The following is a 23,316-nucleotide window of genomic DNA, read 5'->3' on the forward strand; positions in this document are numbered from 1 at the left end:
GCATATCTATGTTGTCAAAATAACGTAAGACTTACACATAGCCTCATCCACACACACCTAGGTTTTGAATGCAAGCCTTTGTGTTAATACAAGCTTAATCACCTCATTGCTCACTACTAGACCCCAATCTCTTAAGCACAATGAGGGGTGCTATTACTTGTTCCAAAATGTTTCAAGTTGTTTTGAGGAAATTGTTAACCATGGGAGAGAACCTAAAAGCCACTTGAGAGGATCCAGGAAGAAGAACAATTGCAAAGCAAGTTTGATGCCAAAGAAAGGTACACATTAACTCAATAGGTCAATAAGGCATCCCCATACCAAGATAAGACATCTACTCATTAAGTCTAAAGAAGCTTAAGCCGAACAAAATACCAATGAGAAAAGTTTCACATGCTTATTGAATTCAAAGCCAGGTTGAGAGACATGGATGAATTTCATGCTCATTATAAGGCAAAACTTGGGGAAAAGTCCCCACTATACTAGAGAAACATTGTGTTATGGCAGATATGCAAGAAAAGGAGTTCAAGACAATGCTTTTGAGAAGATGATGCTATGTTGAATGGAAATTATTATGGAGACAACACTATAAAAGCAACTCCCCATTCTCATTAAAGGAGATCATGCCGCCTATAGCTACCGAGGTCTTCTAGAAACCCATCAACCCCCACCAATGTAAAGATATGCAATTGCTAATGTTTCTTTCCTCTTGCATAGCTTATCATGTATCTTTCTTCTTGTTTAAAGTATTGATACTATACAATAACTCTCAATTGCTAATTTTTCTTTCTTCTTGTATATCTTATCATCTTTCTTTCTTCTGGTTTAAAGTATGCATATTATGCCATAACTCTAAAATAGGGACATGCATGGTCCCGTTTTCAAGTTGGATTAACTATGGTGTATGTAGATGGTGCTCTCCTTTAAACAATTATGATATATGTAATTTTTTATTAAAAATACTCATGATTTGAATGGCCAAAGTGGAAATGCATGGGAAGAGTAGTAATTTGTCTTAATACAATTATGTCTCAAATCTTGTGTCTTGAGTGACCGAATAGGGAATGCATGGGAAGAGTAGTATTTTTGTCTTTATACAATTACGTCTCAAGTCCTGTCGTTTGAGTGACAAAATGGGGAATGTTTTCGAATAGTAGTATTTTTTTTGTCTTAAGACGATTATGTCTGAAGTCTTATGTCCTTAGACATGTTTGATACAAGCTCTGTTTGTAAAGTCTGTTTGCAAAATATGCAACGAAATATATGAGGAATCTTGGTTTGAAATTTTAAAAATATTTTTTTTCGTTAAAAATTAAGTTATTTTACGTTTTTTTTTTTTTCTTAAAATCGAGTTGATGGAATCCGGTTCAATCCAGCTCCGGTTTGAAACCCAGTTAGATAAATGGGCCAGTTCAAAACCTGATTCCAGTTTTTCAAACTATGATCCTACATTTCTAGTATTTGATTATAGCGTGATCAGCCTACTAATCTCTAACCTCACAACCATTGCTCACAATATCAGTATTAATTGTTGATAGTACACTACAACCCCAAAATGTCCCAACCATCCCCAGCAAACAAATGCAAGTCATATGGTATGAACCTTTGTACAACACAAACACAAAACGAACATTTAAGAAAGAACGAAAAAAGAGAAGCGTAAAGGATCATGTAAGAAAATAAAAAGAGAAGCGTAAAGGAGCATCGTACCATCAATATTTGCATAGCTCATTTTGTAAGATAAATGTTCTTAATGCATCACAGTCTACATGAATGGTGTAACAGAGATCAGGATCTAATATTATTGATATGATAAAAAAATTGAAAAATGAAGATACCGTAAAGCAATAAGTTGTTCAGATCATCTAATAGCAACTTTTAAAAGTGCGAGTCTCATGTATGTGCTGAGGTCTGGCCCCCATATTGATGTTTTGGTCATCAAATGCAATTAGACTGTTCCGGAGGAGAATCCCTCTATACTTTGTTAATGAATGTCCCACAAATAAAATAGGTTTTGTAAATGAATTCCATAATAGATAATTTAGAAGAATATTGCCACTGTTCGATTAATATAGGCGTTGAGATAGCTATATACTAATCCTAACACATTTGTGACAGCCATTGATGGATTTTGGCATGTTCACTATTGTTTTAGCCTGCGGCCTCCTTTCATTTCCACACGATGTGGTAGTCCGCTGCCATTTATTCATCTTCCCTCTGTTTATGAAGGTACATTGTAAGTAACACACAAGATGGGAATCCATCTTCCAGCCAATAATCTATGTCCATGACTGTAAGTTCTCTTTTACAATGTTACATTAGCCATTTTGGAAAGCCTCAGTTCAAAGAAAGAATCATATTGAGTTCCTATTTTAGTGCAGTTGTGCTCACGTTTTCCCAATTGCCTTTGTACTATAATCTGTAATCATTTTCTAATCCACTGTATACTCTAGAAAACTAATCAATTTATTTGCCTCTCATCCAATGCCAAAATAATGATGAAGAAAACCCTTGGGGGTACTGCCAAACCCATTTGCAATTGCCAGCATATTTACAAATTTTTCATGTTCTTTCTCTGCGGAGTTTTCAAGGGTGGGAGAAGGATTGTTTGCAAAATCACAGCTTGTCCCCTCCAGTTGTCGGAAGATACTAAGAACAAAATCCTTCTGAGCAAATAGTTTCTCTTGAGCGAGCCTGAATTCTGTTTCCTGTGACTGCCGCAACATATGAAGAGACTGGAAAACCATATTCTCCAATTTTAATCTTCTAATATAATCAGGTAAATTTTGTAAATCAGAGGCTCTACGAGTATCTTCTGAAAGCAATCTTGTCTTCTTGAATTGGTCATGAGCAGATGCATTTCCTTTCTCAGAACTCATATCAGGTGCAAGAGTCTTTGATTGCAGGAGGTCAGAACACACTGTACGAGATGCTGACCGAATCCCATAATCAGCTCCTTCATTGGTTGCAGCTGAGGTAGAAACAGGGGACGCTGGAAGACGCTCAGTTTGATCTGTTGCATTCAGAAACACATGTTCATTTCTCAACACCCTACAGATATTGAAATAGATTACTAATGGAAAACAAGGAATAGCACTTGGACATGTAACATACAATGAATGCCCCCTTTACAACCCAACTTGGTGAGCAAAATAGGGGTATTGCTTGAAGGCTCCATCAGAGAAGGAATATTTCCCTTAATATTATCCACTTTACCTGCAGATAAAGCAATCTTTACATTGTTTGCTTTTGATTTATTATTACATCATATAGTAATTACTATTACATAAGGTAGTCTGCTACAAATGGAAAAACTTGTCCACCAACCAAGTCAAAATTGAAGTTTACGTATAATTATCCACACAAATGAAAACTAGCAGCATCCCTGAATTGCACAAGGATGAAGAAACCATCTTTACCAAGGATGCAGGAATCAGAAGAAACAAGGAATACATTGACAGAAAACAAAGTGAACGTTCCAGGCTGTAAACTCATGTGGCTAGGACCTCTATTACCACGACATCCATGCAGCAGAAGATAATTAGATTCCCACTAAAAAATACTCTAGAACAAGAAGTATTTGTACTTGGAAGGCAGCTTAGGATAAATCGCTAAAAGCTTTATATTCACTGAAGAGGTTTACCCCATGGAAATGTTCTTTAATAAAACTCTAGCTTTGGCTGGCCACAACCAAGAAACTAATTGATTTGCGAAAACCAAAAACCTGGACTCCAAAAAGGTTGGGCATGAGACATGACACAACTTCAAGAACTAATCTCCAATGGAAAATTTACGAGCTTAATCAGGGAACGTTGCAGAATGATGAACAAAACAACAATCCAATTTCACTCCAAAAGCATACCCATATCTCCTCGAATCTTAACCAAATATCAAGATCGTTGGGATAACAATCATGAATTGGAAAGATGCCTAATTCTGAAAGAGGGACAGAAGGCACAGAAGGTATCTCATGATTCAAATACAGGCAGCAATTAAGTATTAAAAATTGTCCAAGCCAGGAAAGATCTCAAAATTGATTCATGAGATGATTAAACGATAGAAAGGAAAAGGTGTAGATCTCATAGATTTAGCAGCTTTGATGAAGTCGAATCTTCCATAGCCACTGCCATTTGTGTTATTTTACTGGTTTTTCTTTGCTACGTAAAAAATTGTAACAACCAACCATGGAAGCAGAGGTAAAATGAAGAAATTTCAGTCTAATTAATGACTCAGTGATCTTCATTCTACTTGCAACTAAAATCAATAAGAGTTACAGGATTCTACAGTAGTACCAATCTAGTAGTTTCTGAATCAAAGCTGAAGTCACATTATCCTATCAGGGGGTGGTCCTGCATTTTCTTTCTTTTTCGTCACCTTTACAACTGGCATTTATAATTAGTCCTGGTCATTGATATCCCACAGAAAGATCAAGTTTCCCCTTTTCTTTATAGAAATAAAGCAAGCCACATGCCAGACTTAGTAATCACTCTGCTACAAACTCAAGATATAACCCAGCTATTTAAAAAACATATAATATTTAGAAATTCAGAACAGAGATTTTTCCATCCCGTGACAAAAATATCAAAATAGACTGTACATTATAGACATCAGCTCAGGCAGATACTAAATAGTCAACTGAAAAGTGAATAGCAATTCAAAATGAGCATAAAAGATGGACATTAAATCAATGTTCCATCAAGTTTCATGGATACAGAGATATGGGGATGTCTCTCAATGACATATGGAAAGACCCCCAAATTTCAGGGGATGTCACAGACGACAAGGTCCCCCCAACACAGGAGACCCAACCCGAAATAGATCAACATGCGCAAAAATATAAAAATTAATAGAAATTTTATGCTGTTCTGGATTTTATGCAACCAGCTCACAAAATAAAAGAAGAGATAGATCAACGACTTGATAATTAGCTTCTTCGAGGGGGCATCCTCCTTTACATTATACATATTACAAATGAACAATTCTTGGATGATACAAATGACAAAACTCCTTTCTATATATAGGAGTCTAAGGGGTCACAATATAATCAGAGCCTATATAACAATAATATTGTAAGGACACAACAATAACAATAGTGGGCTTCTATGGGGCACAAGAATAACAATAGTGGGCTTCTATGGGACACAATAATAACAATATGGGGACTACATGGGCACAACAATAAAATAAGGAAGTTGCACTAATAACAACAAGGGGCTACACTAGTAGTATAGGGACCTAACATGCCCCTCCTTCAAAAAAGTGTTGTCCTCAACGCTTGAGTAGTTCTGGATGCTTTTGTATAAAACTCTCATCCTCCCATGCAGAATCTGCAACGGTTAAGTTCTTCCACTTGATGAGATATTCTGAAACTGATCGATTTTGTAGTTGTCGGGTTCTTATTTTTGTGATTGCTTCAGGTTCCACTATGATTTTTCCTTCCTCGTCAAGTTCCGGCAATATTGTTTGAAATGGGAGCTTGTCACCTATAACCTTCTTTAAGCCTGAAACATGGAAAACTGGTGCACTCGGGAAGATGTAGGAAGCTCCAATTTGTATGCCATAGTACCAATCTTTTGCAACACCTTGTAAGGACCATAGCACTTTGGTGATAATTTATTATCCTTCTTAGATTGCTTAAGGGACATTTGTTTGTATGGTTGTAGCCGTAAAAATGCCCAGTCACCTACATCAAAACTTATTTCGCTGCGATGTTGATCTGCCTGTTGTTTCATTCGATTATGCGCCAAAGTGAGGTTATCCTTTAAGAGTTGGAGAACTTATTGTTGATGCTCGATGTGATCTTCCACTGCATGAACCTTAGAATGATTGTCCAAGACTTTTTGGAGATTTGGAGAAATAGATGATTTCGATGTTTGAACCTCTAGTGAACATATTACGCCCCATTGTTCTTTCTTTAGAAGCTTTGTCATGCCATTAGAGATGATTATCTTTCCTGTTTTCCCTGTGATACCCCTTAATTCAACTTCCTTTCCTTCCCAAAAAAAATTCAAGAAAAGTTCTTGAAAATTAAAAGTTATCGTACCCAAAGATTGTAACCATTGGACTCCTAGTACAACATCAGCACCACCCATTGGAATGGAAAGCATTGGACTATTCAATACATATTCTCCCATGAATAGCTTGATATTATGACACTTTCTAGAGCAATTTATGGTTCCTCCATTTGTAACCAACACTTGACACTCTGGTGCTGGACATAGGAAGCAATTCAATTCTTTGGCTATCTTACAATGAATAAAATTATGGGTACTACCCGAATCAATCAACACTATTACCTTTTTCTTCTTGATATGTCCTTTTATCTTGAGAGTTTGAGGAGTGGTAATTCCTGTCAATGCATTACAAGATATGGTCAAATTCATTTCTTCTTTCTCTGGGGTTGGTTCCTGGTGTATATCCTCTCCTTTTGACGTTTCTTGTTCATTTTCTTCCTCCTCTTCTCAATCTATGTAAATTAATTTCTTCTCAACACGCTTATGACCTTTAGTGTATTTGCTATCACAACTGTAACAAAGCCCTTTTGCTCTTTTTTCTTCCAATTGTTGTGGTGTCGGCGTTGTAGGTTGTGGAAGGCTAGGAACAACAACACTTCCATCTTTATAGTTATGAGTGGTAGGCTTCTTTGTTGCCATGATTTTGCTTTCAATTTTTCTTGCCAACCTGAATGCCTTGTCCAATGAATCAAGTTCCCAAAGGAGAACCTCATGTTGGATGTTATCTTTTAAAATCTTGTTGACGGTGCTGGACCTACCAACATTCAAGGAATCTCCCCGGTATGAAGTCCCAACTAGACCTCACACCATTTGGTGTAGGAGTCCCATCCAATACAATCGCCCGATTCCCATTATCTTAGAAATTTGCCTTAGCTTTTGTTGTTCAACACATGAGAGTGTTATGCTTGTAACTTCAAGAAAGTGATGTGAGTGTGCCTGGTGAGTGCTTAATGTAACTCTATGTCCGGGTTCTCTTACTGTCAAAAGGGGGAGGTAAAAGTGAGCCTCTTTATGAGAGGGAATAGTCCCAACCTAGGAAGAAACACACGCAAACAACAAGAAGGGTCTATCCAACATCCAGCGGAATAGTCCACAGTGGATACAGTAGTCGTGAAAACCAAAGCTCAAGGGAAAACACGTACATCGTCCAGCAGAATAGTCCACATGGGGGTGACGGTCGTTAACACCAAGAAATACACAAAGATGGTATGTCTAATGTCCGGCAGAGTAGTCCACACAGACGGGACAGCAGTGATAAACAATATTGTTAGGCCAGGAGGTAACTCCTCAAATGAAATTATGTTTATTCATTTAGATTGTTCATTGTTATATACATGAGGGAGTGACTCTTGAGTTTCATGTCCAACGGAGTAGTCCACACAGACGAGACAGCAGTGATAAACAATATTGTCAGGCCAGGAGGTAACTCCTCAAATGAAATTATGTTTATTCATTTAGATTGTTCATTGTTATATACATGAGTGAGTGACTCTTGAGTTTCATTTCCCGGTGACTCTTCCTTTTCCATTATTTATTATTTACATTATTTACAATTGTTCACCCAATCCCCATAATTAGGTGTCACCATCCCCCCCCCCCCAATCTGAAGGGATGTTGGTGAGTCCAAGCATCGTTTTGAATTTTTCAAGCTTTTCTCTTGCAAGCGCTTTGGTGAAGATGTTTGCAATCTGCTCATTAGTGGAACAATGGCGTAGATGGATTATCTTGGCCTCAACATGATGTCGAATCAGATGGTATTTTGTATTGATGTGCTTCATTCGATCATGGAACTTTGGTTCTTGGCCAACTTTATTGCAGAGGTGTTGTCAATCATGAGTGGAGTCAAATGTACTTGTTTTACCTGCAAATCTTTCAAAACTTTCCTGAGCCACACAATTTATTTTGTTGCCTCAGCTGCTGCCACATATTCTACCTCCATTGTGGAATCTGCTGGAACTGATTGTTTGTGTGATCTCCAGGAGACAGCTCCTAATCCAAGGTTCATAGCATAACCAGAAGTAGATACCCCAATTTCTTTGTCTCCATTGAAGTCTGAATCAGAGTATCCAATCAAGTTGTAGTCGTCCACCTATGTATACTTGAATCCAAAGTCCTGAGTTCCCTTCAAGTACTTTAGAACTCTTTTTGCAGCAGACCAATGTCCCTCACAAGGCTTTTGCATAAACTTGGAGAGGATTCCAACAACGAACAAAATGTCTAGTCTAGTAGTAGTCAGGTAGTTGAGACTTCCTCCAAGCTGTCTATACTTTGTTGCATCCTCAAATTCTTTTCCTTCAATGGATGTGAACTTTAAGTTTTGTTCGATTGGAGTAGTTAGAGGATTGCATTCAGCCATGCCAAACCTATTCAACAGATCTCCGACGTACTTCTTTTGAGAAAGGAATATATACTTCGGATGTTGAGTTACTTCAATACCAAGATACTAATGAACATAGCCCAAATCAGTCATTTCAAAACCTTTCCTCAATTCCTTCTTTATGGATGCAATGTAGCTCTCATTGTTCCCTGTCATCAAAAGATCATCTACATATACCACAAGATATACAATTTTTTTGCCAACTTTCTTGACCAACAAAGTTGCATCATCAAGATCATAATGTTTCAAATTGAGTTTCAGAAGATGCTCAGTTAACTTTTCATACTAGGCTCGCAATGCTTGCTTGAGGCCATACAAGGATTTCACAAGTTTGCATACATTACGTTCCTATCCTTTCACAGCAAATCCTTCAAGCTGACATAAAAACATTCTCTTTTATATCTCCATTCAAGAAAGCAGTTTTTACATCCATTTGATGGACTTTCCAACCGTTCTGAGCTGCTAGAGCAAAGAGTGTCCGGATGGTAACCCATTTTGTTGTGGGGTCAAAAGTCTCCTCATAATCGACCCCTTCCTTCTGTGCAAAACCTTTTGCCACAAGCCTGGCTTTATGCTTGTCAAGTGTGCCATCAGCTTTATACTTGTTTTTGTAGACCCACTTGCAACCAATTGGTTTTGTTCCCAATGGAGGATCAACCAACATCCAAGTGTGTCATTCTTTATCAAGGCATCATACTCATTTTGCATTGCTACTTTCCATTCATCATGAGAAGCAGCTTCTTTGAAGGAAGTTGGTTCAAAATCTGTAAACAAATTCAATTCACAGTCATAAGAAACATCCATATCAACAGGTAAATCAGAGTCATCTACATCACCTCCATTTTGCCTGGTTGAATTTCTTGTTCCTGTCTTTCCAACCTCATCAGGATGAACACTTTCAAGTCTCTTTGTCAGCCACTTTGGGGGACCTTTCTGAGATGGTCCAGGCTGCTCAGTTGATTGAGTTGGGACTGAATCAAGATTGAGTCTCCCAATTCTGTCAATCACATCACTCAAAGTATCATCAGTGGTTGGAGTTTCATGTGTGGGGGGAGTGCTTCGAAAGAAGATTCGACATATTGATCCAGTATAGGAATCCCCCCTTCAAGATGTGGAATCTGACTATCAAATTCTTGAAATGATTTTGCATTTGTGAATCTATCCAAGCGATCAAGTTGTCACTCAACAACATTGTCAGCTTTGGAAGATTCAAGAAAGATTGCATCTCTAGATACAACAAGCTTTTTATTAACTTCATCATAGAGACGATATGCTTTGGAGGTGTTTGAATACCCCAAGAATATACACTTACGACTCCTTGCACCAAGTTTGTTCCTATGTACCTTTGGTATCAAGGCATAACAGGTAGAACCAAAGACCCTGAGATGCTTTACCAAAGGAATGCGCCCATACCACATTTCATAAGGAGTCTTGTTTCTAATAGCATTAGATGGACATCTATTCTTTACATCTACAGCACATAGAACTTCATCAGCCCAAAACATCAATTTTACATTTTTGAAAAACATTATGGAGCGCACCATATTTAAGATTGTCCTATTCATTCTTTCAGCTACTCCGTTCTGTTGGGGATTATAAGGCACAGTTGTTTGATGTTTGATCCCATGTTGGCAAAGATAGTTTTCAAATTCATTCAAAGTGTATTCTTTTCCATTATCAGTGCGAATAGAGCAAATATGAGATTGTGCATCATTTTCAATCCATGTATGAAAGTTCTTGAATGTTTGAAAAGCATCAGATTTGTTCTTCAATAAATAAACCCAACACATTCTAGTGTAGTCATCAATAAATGTCATCATATATTTATTTCCATTTGCAGAAGGAATAAGCATTGGACCACATAAATCTGAATGAATGAGTTCAAGTTTTCTATGTGCTCTGGAATGTGAATCATGAAAACACTGTTTGCTATGCTTTCCTAGAATGCAAGCATCACATTGCTTAAGTTTCCTAGCATTTGTAGGCAAACCAGTAATACCATTTTTCTTCAACAAGAGAAGGTTGTCATAGTTCAAATGTCCAAATCTAGCATGCCATAATAAACTTGATGGAAATGTACCTTCATCCTAATGAGAATTGCATGAGAAATTTTGTGCACAAGCAGAGGTACCTTGCATCTTGAGAAGTCTTTCTTCTTCTATGTCTATCATGACAAGTGAGTGATCTGATGCTTTTCTCACCTCAACCTTGCCATCAAACATATGAATAGAGTGTCCTTGCTGGCAGATGTGGACCAAGGACAGCTAATTTCCCCTTAGTTGTGGGTGGGAGTAGTGTTACTTGGGAGCAGCAGCGAAAGCAGGGAGCGGGAGCGAAAACAGGAGTGGGAGCGACATTTTCAAAAGCTCCCGGTTTGGGAGCGAATCCCGGAGCGTTTTTATATAATATATATATTTTATATTTTGATACATATATGTCAACAAAAACATGTAGAATAATGAATTAGATATAAAAAACATAAAAAAAAAAACATAGATTGAACCATATAACAACAATCATCTAGAAGTTATAATCTTCATCAACCACATCCACAAGTTAGTAACATACAACATATTGAGTCTCATGATTCATCAATCTTAAAATTTCAAGCTTTCAAAATTCAATATATAACATTTATCAACATTGATTACAACAAATAATATCTAACATGAAATGAAATGTTATAAGATGAAATGAAATGAAACAACTTTCAACTTTCATGAAGCATCATATTCATAATTCATTACTAATGAGTTATAATTACCAACTTCAAACTTAAATTGTCATATATTGTTTAAAAAAATATCATAATAAATATGAAAGAGTCAATAGTTATAAAAACTACTAGAAACTAGAAAAGAGAAGTAAATCTATTATCTATTTATTATGCTTGGGCCTCTTGCCACCACGAGAAATGTCTAATATTTTAGTCTTGTTGGAAAATCAGGATCTTTGTCATTAATATCACCCTCTAAGCATTAATATCCAGAGGTATCTTTGTCATTACCTTTGTATCTGTATAGGGATCTTTGTCATTAATATCACCCTCTAAGCATTAACATAAGATAGAAAAAGCATAGCATGTCAAGTCAAGATTTTGTTTGAGTGATGCGTACATTTTTAGGAGGGTCATGATAGAGGAGTTCGACAACCAATGTCACTAACATCAATGTACATAGAGGGATTGGTGCTCTTGATTAAATACGAGTTCCATACCCTAATACATGACAAAATTCAATGGAAACATTGCAATCCCCCAATCCTGAAATCCTGAAAAACTGATAAGTCTGCTGGATTTTGAATGAAATCTAAAATTCTACTTTCTCCATATGAAATCCAATGAGGCCGGAACCACTCTCAAACATCCCGAGTCATTTCATGGTAATGTTAAAAATTTAAGTAAAAGTGACATTCTCCTTAATCTTCATTAAGGAGAATGTCACTTTTACTTTAAGAATTTAACATTACCAAGAATAGCATATCAATACTAAGGTCATAGACTTGATCATTACGCTGCCCCACTCAAAAATTATTTGTTTCTTTCAAAAAAAAATTGCATTTCGAACATTACTACAAAAAAAAAATGCAAAAAAGGCAAAACGCTCCCGAAAAGGCAGGGAGCGAAAAAAAAATTTAGGGAGCGCGCTCTCGACCTGCTCCCAAGTCACTCCCGCCCGGAGCGTGGATTGGGAGCGAGATCGAGGGGGGTGCTCCCCCGCAACACTGTGTGGGAGATATAAAACATCATGCAAAAGAAAGTCTGGAAGACCAGGCAATTTGAGCGTGATTGTGCCAAGCCCTGACGACTTGAGTTTTGATTTGTCTGCAAAGTATACTGCTCCATCAGCATTGTCAGTAAATTCTTCAAAAATGTTTCTTCTAAAAGTCATGTGGCAAGTTGCTCCAGGATCAAACAACCAATCCTTTTTCCAAGAAGCAAGTGAAGCATTAAACAAGTCTTCATTTACTCCAATATTACAACGTGTCACAACATAGTGAGCGGATTCGGGTGCTTTACCTTTCTCTTTGTCATTAGTTTTAACTTTGGGTTGATTTCTTTCCTACTCAATTTTGTCCCAAGGCAACCTGCATGTGGATGCATCATGTGATCCATCTCTATTACAATGTATGCAATGCAAATCTGACTTTTCTCATTGAGAGTGTTTGCCCCCCTTGCCTCTGAAATTTCTTCTTCTTCTTCCTCTTCGACTACCTCTTCCTCTAGAAGAATCTTGAGCAAGATTCTTCTCTCTATGTGCAAGACACACAGCCTCTTCAGAAGACTGAGGAGCTGTCTTCTTCCCAAAAGCTTTCTCTCTCTCAGCAAATTTATTCACAAGGGAGTCTAAGGTAATTTCTTTGAGGTTTCCACTTGCTTGCAATGACTCAAGATAATTTGAGTAAGTGGGATAAAGTGCCTTGACAGAAGCTATCAAAGGAATGTCCAGTTCAACATTAGTGACTTTGATATCATGCATAATAGACTTTACTTTTGATGCAAGAGCAAGAGGATCATCATTTTGTAATTCAAGGTTGAACAATTTAATCATGAGTTGAACAACTTCAAGCGCAGAGTGTGAGTCATAGAGTTCCTTCAGTTTTTGTAAGGCTTTGAAAGCATTTGAAAATGGCGAAATATGGCGATTCAACTCTTTATTTACAGATGCTACAATCAAGGCATAAGCCTTGCTGTTCTTATTTTCCCAAATGGAAAATTCCTTGTCTGAGGTAGGCTTTTCTGGTTCTTTGTCTCCTTCTCCAACACACACCCCTTTCCACAACTCATTAAAAATGAGAGTGTGTTTAATTTTTCGCGACCATTCTAGATAGTTCTCCTTCCTAGTGAGAACCACTCCCACAATGGATATCAGTGAATGCATTGTAAAACCTGTGTACTGTAAAAAAAAAATGCTCTTTTGATGTAAAAAAAATTGCAGTGTAGTAGCCATATTCTGAATTCTTATGACAACCAAGAAATGCGCTGTAGTTTTTTACAAAACAAGGGCACAAAATCGTGAAAGAAATTGCAACAAGCCAAAAAAATTCGTAGGTCACATCTTCGAATCTTTGCAACTAAAAAACAACTCCTCATAACATGTAGTTGTTTTCTCCCGAGACATTTTCTAAAACAGTACTTGCTTTCTACCGAGACGCTCCACGTATTTGGCTTTTCAGATTAGCTTAATCCAAGGCTGAAGGGAATCGGAGTTTTAAAATAAGAGTATAGCTAATTCCAAAGTCCACATCTGCAAATTTGCAACGCAAATTGAAAGGACGCTGACCCCATGGGATCCGAAAATCACCAATGCACTTGTGTCCATCCCGTCGACATGAACAACAACTAGATGAATTTATGGTGAACAGGAGCCTTTCTGAGCCAGGAGCCTTGCCACTAGGAGCGATTCGGATAAATAGACGACAACAGTCATTCAACGCACTGTGACTGATTCGGTGAGAGAGCAGCAATTCCAACGATTCGGTGAGGTGAACCACCGAGTCGGAGGGCCGACTGTTCAGGAGGCTGACTATGGAGTGGTATGGGGAGACTGTGGAGTGGTATGAGGACTATTCAATAGCATTCAACGTAGTGAATAAAACACAGTGTGAGGTGACGAGCCCACAAAGCTAAAGTTTAGGGGTCGAGTCCTGTCCCGTTGAGCATATTGATGTTTTGCCTTCAGGAAGGTTTTGGAGGTCTCTGCGAGAATGAAGGGTGAGTCTGAGAGCAGGCGGGCACACATGTACAAAGGGAAGGCGGAGGGCCAAGCCAAGTGGGTCGACAACGTATAGCCAGTGGAATGGTATGCGTAGTGGGAGGAGGCGAACCTCAATGACAGAGTAGGAATGTCAGAGTGCACTAACCATAATAATAAATACACAACATCCAATTAATTCAACACAGAGAAGTAATTTGGCCAAAGGACAGATAGAATAATGGCAAATATGACAAACTGGGTGTTACAAGGCAGAGAGGGAAGCCAAAAAATGGCGCTGGCTCTGATACCATGTCTAGCCAGGAGGTGAGTCCTCAAATGAAATATGTTTATTCATGTAAGTTGTTCATTGTTATATACATGAGGGAGTGACTCTTGAGTTTCATCTCCCGATGACTCTTTTCATTAATTATTATTTACATTATTTACAACTGTTCACCCAATCCCCATGATTAGGTGTCAACAAATACAACACATCTTCAACAATAAGTACTAAAATAACCGAAGTAGTTCAACTATCTTAGTACAGGTTAAGCAAACATGCATTACAAACGTTTAAAGAATAGTCTTACAAACGGATACAAAACATGCATGAAAACGTGTTGGCCTGAGACAAGCTTCTGAATTAAGCAAAAGATCCAAGACACATTTGTACACCATACATCACTAGTCCTAGTAGTGGGACATTGGAGCCACTCCTCGCTCCTCAAAGAACAGATTACAGACTCTCAAGGCTATGTGGGAGGAGCCAAGGTGAAAAGTCCTTTGCTCATACAATGAGGGGGTATATATAGCCAAGGGGGTATAACTAACCCTTGTGACTCTTCGACTTCCCTCATGATTGTTTGACTTCCTATGACTTTTCGACTTTACATGACTCTTCGATTTCATATGTGGGTCTCTTGGACTTCCACTTTACATTACATTGATTACAACAAGTATGGCCCATAGTAGTGATGTGGCCGAGACAACTCATGACACAACTCGACATGACACTGCTGACATGTACTGGTTGACTGTGGTGTCCGTGTCGAGTTGTTGTGCTGCTGAGTGATGATATGCTCTTGGTGTAATATGTCTTCACCTCTGCATGGAAAAGTGTGTGGGGTCTTCGATGGTCTTGGTCTTTGCTTGATGGTGCATGTGCATGTGTCCCTTTTGCTCGCTTGCTCGATGTACTTCATGTGTTCGTCCAACCACGAGTAAGTCTTCTAGCATGAGCCTCTTTTCCATCTCGTTCGTTGTCGCGCTATGTGATCTAGGTGGCTCCAGAGAGACACACAGGACAAAGATGGCTCAAAAATCAAAGTGTTTGGATTGTGCTCAAAACAGGACCAAATCGAAGACCTTGTCGTCTTGATAGTGGTGGTGGAAACGGCTCGTCAAACCAAGCTCGTATGCGAAAGATAGAGCTCTTCAAAGTTTGACATGACAGGAAAAAGTGGGGCCCACAGTATGCCACATGGCATCCCAGTAAGCAGATGGGACCCACATGGCAGCCCATCAAGCATTGACACTTGGCATTCTTTCATTAACTCCTTATTCCTGCAAAAAGACAAAAGAAACATTTTAAATACCAAATAAAAACAAAACAAAAAAATCATTTAAAATATGGTTATTATAACCATATATTAAATCATATAAAAACAAAACCAAAACATTTAATAACCAAACTCATTTATATATTAACAAAAAAAATAAAGGTTAATATATATTAAAAAAATTGTTATTGAGGTTTCAACGAATTGATATGAGATATGGTCATGGATTTTAAACATGAATATGGTTATAAGTGATGGCTATTAATACGCCCCAACATCCTCCACCATTTGTTAACGTACCACACCATATTAATACGCACTGACAGCGGGATAAGGGAGCCGGCGGGGGTCGAACCTGCCCGGCCCACGTGGCCGGCCCCCAAGCGGGCGGCCCCAAATATTATTAAATGTCCAACCATAAATATATGAGTTCAAACTTAAAAACAAACAATATGCCCAAACCACATGACAACAGTGTGCGGGATTTGGGGCCCAATGCGGACCCGACCCCCCAGTTATGAAATTTTTTGTTAAAAAATTAACGGTGGCGGGTGGAGACAGGATTCGACCACCCGACCTCCCCCATAATAAACGGGATTTTAACCAACACGCCAACCATTTTCTTGGTAAATCCACCGGAGGAAAATTTATATAAACCCATGATTTTACCATTGCACGCAATTCGAGGAGGCAAAAGGCAGGCACGGATTTCAAGGCAAATTAATTAATATTTTAATGCAGGAACCATAAATTTTGCAGGAGGGCAAAATTTTCACTTTGTCAGAGTTTGACAAATTTTATATGGTTTTTACACCTCTCGTCGCCACGAGCGCAACGGTGTTGTCTGTTTCTCCATCAGAGTTCTGCATTTTCGGTCATTTTCAGAATGCACGTGGAACCATGATTTCAGCAAAAAATAGGGAGTGGAACCATAAGCCATGAAATTTTCCCAAGGAGGTAAAATTTTGATATGTCATAATATAGTCAAGTTTATACTTGTTTTTCATGGTTTTTTGCTGGGATCGCAATGGCAAGATCAGATTCGCCATCTGAGTTGCAAATTTCCAGTCCATCCATGGAACAGAATCTTTGAGGAATCCTGGGGGAATCTAGAAGATTCCTTGAGCCCAAAATTCTCAACTTCTCAAAATTCGGATTTTGGACAGTTGATTCAGCACTACTCGATGCCACAAATCTGATGGTGGCTTCAGATTTCTTATTCTCTCATTTCTTCTTCTAGTCACTTTTCCAAGTGCCAGTGCAGATGTCCACATTCATGTGTGAGCAACCATCTTCATGAGATCGATGCCTTGAGAGCAATGGTCCGAGCAGCTTCAACGGTGAGACATCCACTTTTCTTTAGATGGCCCTTGATTCTGAGGTATATGATGTGTTCATGTACTTCTTCTTTCTGCATTATGTTGTACAGATCCTTGATTGATGTTGATGCAAAACCTTGTTTATTACATGTTGTCATGATTCCTTGCTTGATTTGATGCGAAATATTTTATGTGATGTACTTGTTGTCATAACTCATTATGTTATGCTTTGAGATCCCTTGTTGTATGTTGTTGGGATACTCTTGTTGTCGTCATGCATGTTTGTTTTGAAATCCCTTTTGTTCCATATTGGCGGGATGCTCATCATGCATGTTTTTGTATCATACTAATAGGAGTCTTTTGATTGAGGATTCCGGTTGGGAATATCTCTTAGAGCCACTCCTGCGTGAGGGCATTTTTCCTTGTATGATCGAGACATCATCTCTGTGTACATCACCATTATTGACAGCACTTAATGCAGCAGCCTACACCATCTTGACACCGGGGCCCAGAGACGTAGTCCCTCCTGGACGAACTCCGTTATCAACGCTTATGTTTTCATGTGTTGATGATTTTTATGTTCCTCTTCTTTACAACATGTAGACGTATTCATTAATGTTCTTTTAAAAAGCAATTTTAACACATCACGAAAGTAAAAGGTCTTGGAAGGGTCCTTCTTCACACCCGGCATTGGATCACCATGTTTCATCGATGTACCTATTCCTACAATCACCAATGACAAGACGACATCAAATCCCCAAAATCTCCTAGTCTACCATGATGCATTGTTTTCCATTTCGGTGCAGGTGACCAGGAGAGGGACAAGGCACTGAGACTGCAAGAGCACAGAACAAGCCGGGATGGGGGGCTCTGGAGCATTGTCGAGAAACACTACGCAGATGTCATTGAGAGACAAAATTTTGCAATCTGAGATAGCAGTGACAGCTGCGAGGCAAAACCTAGTTGGGAGGCAGAACTACGCAGTTTCCGAGAGGAAGGCCAGGCGGGGTGTCGGGGAGCTGATGGGCCAATCTGCGCAAATTTTCAAGGGAGCAATGACCAAGTCATCCAGCTGGGATCTACATAATTTCTATGGGGAGGACGGTGCAAGCAACAGGAGGCAATGGCAGAAAAATCTGCGCAGTTTTCCAGAGGAGCACAAAGTCGGGCTACGGAAGCTGCTGGTCAAAATTGCGTAATCCTGATAGACAGTCCAGGGTCAGACAGTTCTGCGCAGTTTCTGAGCGGGGAAGAAGAGCTGGACAGGATAGCTCTGCGCAATTCCTGGGCTGGTTGCAGAGCAGGCAGGAAGGGCAAGACAAGGCAGCTCTATGCAATTCTTGGGCTGGTTGCAGAGCAGGCAAGAAGGGCAAGACAAGGCAGCTCTATGCAATTCTTGGAGCTCAGTACAGCCCAGGGTCACAGCTCGAGTTCTTTCTCCGGTTGACCAATGGGAGGCTTGATGGAAGGTCTTCCGAGAAGCACAAAGTGGATCGGCTTATGGGACAACTTCTGCACAGTTCTGGGAGTCGGTCAATAGGCTCATTTCCAGAATTGCGTAGAGCAGGCTGCTCAGAGGAAAGCCTCAAGCTCTGCGCATTTCTAGGCAACAGTTCAAGGTCACTGAGATTGGGTCCGATTGACGAAGGGTTGTCCGATCGACAGATTTTCAGGGAAATTGACTAAGTGTGAAAGAAAGTGTACTCGTGCAAACATGACAATGTGATCGCACACTTAGCCGACTTGCTCTTTATAATTCAGAGTGCTTCTTTTGATGGTGCCAATGCTTGGAGGAGGCTTATGACTTTGCTTGGAGGTCTTCTTATGACTCTAATACATATTATTACATAGTGTAGCAAGCCCATAAGGGTCTTTAATAAATACACTGAATATTTGACTTCCTAGAAGCACTTAAATATGTGCTTGACCTAATTAACAAGCAAGAAACTCATTGCTATAAATAACAAAAATAATATTTATTTTTCTTTACAAGTACAAAGATCAAAATTACATTTATGAAGACCGAACCTAGTTACACTTTCTTCAACATGGTTCAGTAGAGCTAACTTGTACGGAGTGCCACATGTCATTGTTTCTACCTTCGGCCCTGAAATTGATATCCAAAAAACTACAGTTCGTCCTCTTGCTGTCACTTTTTACAAAATTCAAATCCGATTCTTAGAGATAAAAATTATGACGATTTTCCCTAGGTCACCTGTTTGAGATGGAATTTTGGAGCTTGCAAAAACCCTAACTTCCTTAGATCATATCTCCGAAAATATAGCGAGACAAGATCTGAAATTCGTACATGAAGTTCACCAAGATTTCGGCTCCACTAGGTTTTAATTTCAGCTTCTAAAGCTTCGTAGAAAAAAAATTATAGCGAAAATGCCACGATGACCTGTTTGAAGCAACGAAACCCTAGAATCCAAAGCTCCGAGACCAAATGTTATGCAACCAGCTCACAAAATAGAAGAAGAGATAGATCAACGACTTCCAAATTAGTCTCTGCAAGGGGGCAACTTCCTTTACATTACACAAATGAATGACAAGACCTCCTTTCTATATATAGGAGCCTAAGGGGTCACAATATAATCGGAGCCTACATAACAAATATATTGTAAGGGCACAACAATAACAATAGTGGGCTTCTATGGGGCACAATAATAACAATATGGGGACTACATGGGTGCAACAATACAATAAGGGGGTTGCACTAATAACAATAAGGGGCTACACTAGTGGCATAGGAACCTAACAATCCCCAACACAAGAGACCCTGCCCAAAATATTACATGCGCAAAAATATAAAATTAATAGAGATTTATGTTGTTCTGGATTTCCTAAACTAACAGCAATCTGAGTTAAGTTTGTTAACATTTCAACTGTAATTCATGGTCCATCCATAGAAATAGTAATGTCAAGCAAAAGTTTGACCAGTTGCATTATATAAATATGCATGTATTCTCTTTATGCAGCAATGTCAGCTTAGATCTAAAATTGGATTTTTATTTTGAGTTAGTGTTATTATGACCTTTATTTTTGTCAATTAGTGAATGACAATAAGTTGTTTATTGTACTACGGTATATAGTCGAGATTAACCTAATTGGAATTTTTAATCTTTTAGTGTAGAGTGTGTCAATTTATTTATAAGATTATATGACATCAAATTCTTACCATTGGGAAATTTAAATAAACAGAATAATTATGTTCATAATTTTTGGGAGAATGTAAGATACCAGGTCTCACTTATTTTAAGAAATTCATCCCTATTAATATTATACGGATGATTTTCTAGTTCAATTACTTACATGAGGTTTCTTTGGAATAATGTTCAATTTTCACAATCATCCTAGTGTGGTTAATTGTATGCATGACTAATATCAGATATATTAATATACAATTAAAGAAGCAACATCCATGATCTGATGGATGATTACACAATTTGGAAATTGTTGTTTAAAATGGAAGAAGCATTCTATTTCTCAGTATTAAAATGTGTTTCTCTTTATTGATTTGATTTTCCAGATCTGATCAATCCTCTTACTGTTCAGTTGTTACATATTTGGTATGTTCACCTGATTAGTGATTTCTTTCAGATCTCTTATTTTCACTGCCAGGTAGCTGCAGATATAATATGCTAGTCCAATGTTCAGACCATTATTTTTCTTCAATCTATTCGTTGTTTACTCTTGGAATTATCTTACAGATATGCTGTCTCTACACTTCTGAATCTTCCATAAAACGTTTTGGTTTATGAAGATCTGAAGTTTTGTGGGTGTTTCAAATATTTCCAGATTCAACAGTAAGGTTTAAGTTCTATGAGTGCAGATCTGCCATTATGAGGTGAAATTCTGAACTGATATCAAAATTGTTCTGTTCGATTTTTCATCTAAGTGCATGGAGAATACAACTAACTGTGAGAGGCATCCAAGAACGAAGGATTTCAGCAGGTGTGATGCCCAGAAAGATCCAAGTAATTGTAGCATATCAATGCTTGTGAGAGGCCGTACAACTTGTGAGGAGTTAACTGTAGAAATATCTGGCCTTTTGACTTTTGATGCAAAACAGAAATTTCACCTCTTCAACTAGGTGTTTCCTGGATTTTAGCCCTGTGAATTCAGTCATAGGGCTATTATGAAATAGAACACAAAACGGCAGTGGAAAGAATACAATATTTCACTTCCTAGCAGCCCACACTTCTAGGCAATCCAAAGAGAAAAGATACCAAACAACCTGGATAAGATTGAACCCTTCAGGCAACTTATCCCACATAACCATGTCTGAAAATTCATTTTTACAGCAATTATAAGAGTGGTAAAACAGCAGGTATAGCAGCAGCAAAACAGCCCTTAGATTCTTCAATGATAATGTCAAATCACTAAACAATTGTCCTTCTACATGTCAAATCATCAAGACATATATAGCTGTAAATAGCAATACATGAAGAACATATATCGCTGAAAAACAAATCTGGAAAATGCACTAGTTATGAACAGCTAATAACTTCATTAATATGCTCAAGATGAAGTACATGTACATACCATAGCCTTCTCTCAAGGGTAGTACAAGTCCACTAGCTCTCTAAAATCTTAGTCAAGGAAAACATGAAAATCCCAGCTCAACCAAGAAGCAAACAACATGCAAGAAAAACTCTAACAAGTCCTCCAAGTTAAGATGTTCTCTTCTCTTCTATTCTTCTCCGTTAAAGATACCTTAGGGTTTTATCATAAAACCTTAATCTCAAATCTCCCAAGGATAAACCTTAATTTAGACTTCCACGATGCTCCAAGATACTCCAAAAAGACAAAGAAACCGTAGGGACTCCAAGAGAGTGAAAGATCAAGTACAGGTGAAGAGCTAGGAGAGAGAAAAGTGATCACCATTGTAAGGCAAGTGATCTAACTGGTTTCTTGGAGTATCTTACGGGTGATTAAGGTTAAGAAAAGTGATCTAAATTGTAATGCAGGTGAAAGAAGCATTACAATCAATGGTATGCAAAACTCTTTGGAATCAATGGAGGCAATCCCAAACTGAAAGAACACGAGCAATGAAAATGTTGGTTGTTGTTGATGATGAATGGTGGGATAGGGTGGAATACCTCTTGGCATTTACTAAACCAATTGTGGATTTGCTACACATGTTTGAAATAGATATGCCTAATTTGGGAGAGGTGTATGAGGGCATTGACTCCATGATAGAGAAGATAAGAGTGGTTATGAATGCCAAGGAGAAGGACCCAGATGAAGACTTTTACAAAGAAGTAAAAGATATTGTTGTAGCGGCTACAACCACCCTCCAAAATTTTGGCTTGCATGCAAATTTCAAAGCCTACCTTGGATCCTGCGATCGATCGTTCCTTGGTCACTTGTTGGTAAGCTGATGATCTCAAGCTTCCCCTCCTTGATCTTAAGAGTCGTTCATGTTCTCATCTTTATGCAGCATGTGCCATCTTTGGGCATAAGGATTGTGGTTTATCATGCAAAGGGAATGTTGTTTCACTTCAAGGGAAATCTTGTGTGTAGGAGTTGTTTTCATTACATAGACATGTTTCACACTCACTTCATGCACTCTTGTCACGAAGGTTGTTGCATCAAGCAGAGTATGTTTTATACATTCTGGATGGTCTATGTTGTATCACTAAGTGTTCGTGTGTGATCATAGTCGAGTCCTATCAATGTTTACATATGTTTCACTGATCTCACACTTAGCCAATTTCCCAAGCAACTTAGCCTCATCCAACCTCCCAGAACTGTGCACTTTGCTTTTGCAACCATCAAGCTTCCTCCCTTGCCTACTGAAACTCCATAGTGCGCAAAGACCCCAACATCCCTTGGCATCCAAAACTGCATAGTGGTTTCCTCCAGTGTCCTTCCCCAGCCAAAACCCACTGTCATCAGAAACTGCGTAGTATTGTCCCTCAGCTACACAGTCTGCCTTGCAACCTAAAACTGCGCAGATGTGTCCTCCCAGAACCCATCCCACAGTAGTGCCTTGCATCCAAAAACTGCGCAGTATTTCCTCCCAGGCTGCACTGTAGTGTCATGTGCCTCAAAACTGTGCAGTGTTGTCCAAGCTGCCCTGTTTGTCTTGCATGCAGAAACTGCGCAGTTGGGCCTCCCAAGGCCTCATTCCGGCAACAGTCACTGCCCGCTGAAGTTGCATTGATCTACCTCTCAGTGACTATAGGAAAAGGTGACATGCTAAGATCACTCCCAAGGAGTTGAGGAGAAGGACCAAGAAACTAAGTTATGGCAAAAGATCAGGACCACATGCAAACTCTGTCGGATGCATGATCATCTCAAGGGTAAGTATGGTAAGTAAAGAACACCTTTCGAAGTACACCTCTTAGT

General features: G+C 38.7%; 1 protein-coding gene across 1 annotated transcript in view; it reads right to left on the reverse strand.

The window, feature by feature from the left end:
- Window positions 1-1,774: 1,774 nt before the first annotated feature.
- Window positions 1,775-23,316, reverse strand: part of LOC149257535 (uncharacterized) — a 198,926-nt gene continuing 177,384 nt past the window's right edge. Inside the window, exons 4-5 of the mRNA XM_089414417.1 lie at window positions 3,112-3,213; window positions 1,775-3,010 (exon numbers count right to left, since the gene is read on the reverse strand). Coding sequence (XP_089270543.1) covers window positions 2,475-3,010; window positions 3,112-3,213 — 638 coding nt within the window. The 3' untranslated portion in view covers window positions 1,775-2,474. The remainder of the gene's footprint in view (window positions 3,011-3,111; window positions 3,214-23,316) is intronic.

Source organism: Pinus tabuliformis, chromosome 6, assembly GCF_031772625.1.
Source record: "Pinus tabuliformis cultivar Carrire ecotype Pingquan chromosome 6, CPIR1, whole genome shotgun sequence".
Taxonomy (NCBI): Eukaryota; Viridiplantae; Streptophyta; class Pinopsida; order Pinales; family Pinaceae; genus Pinus; species Pinus tabuliformis.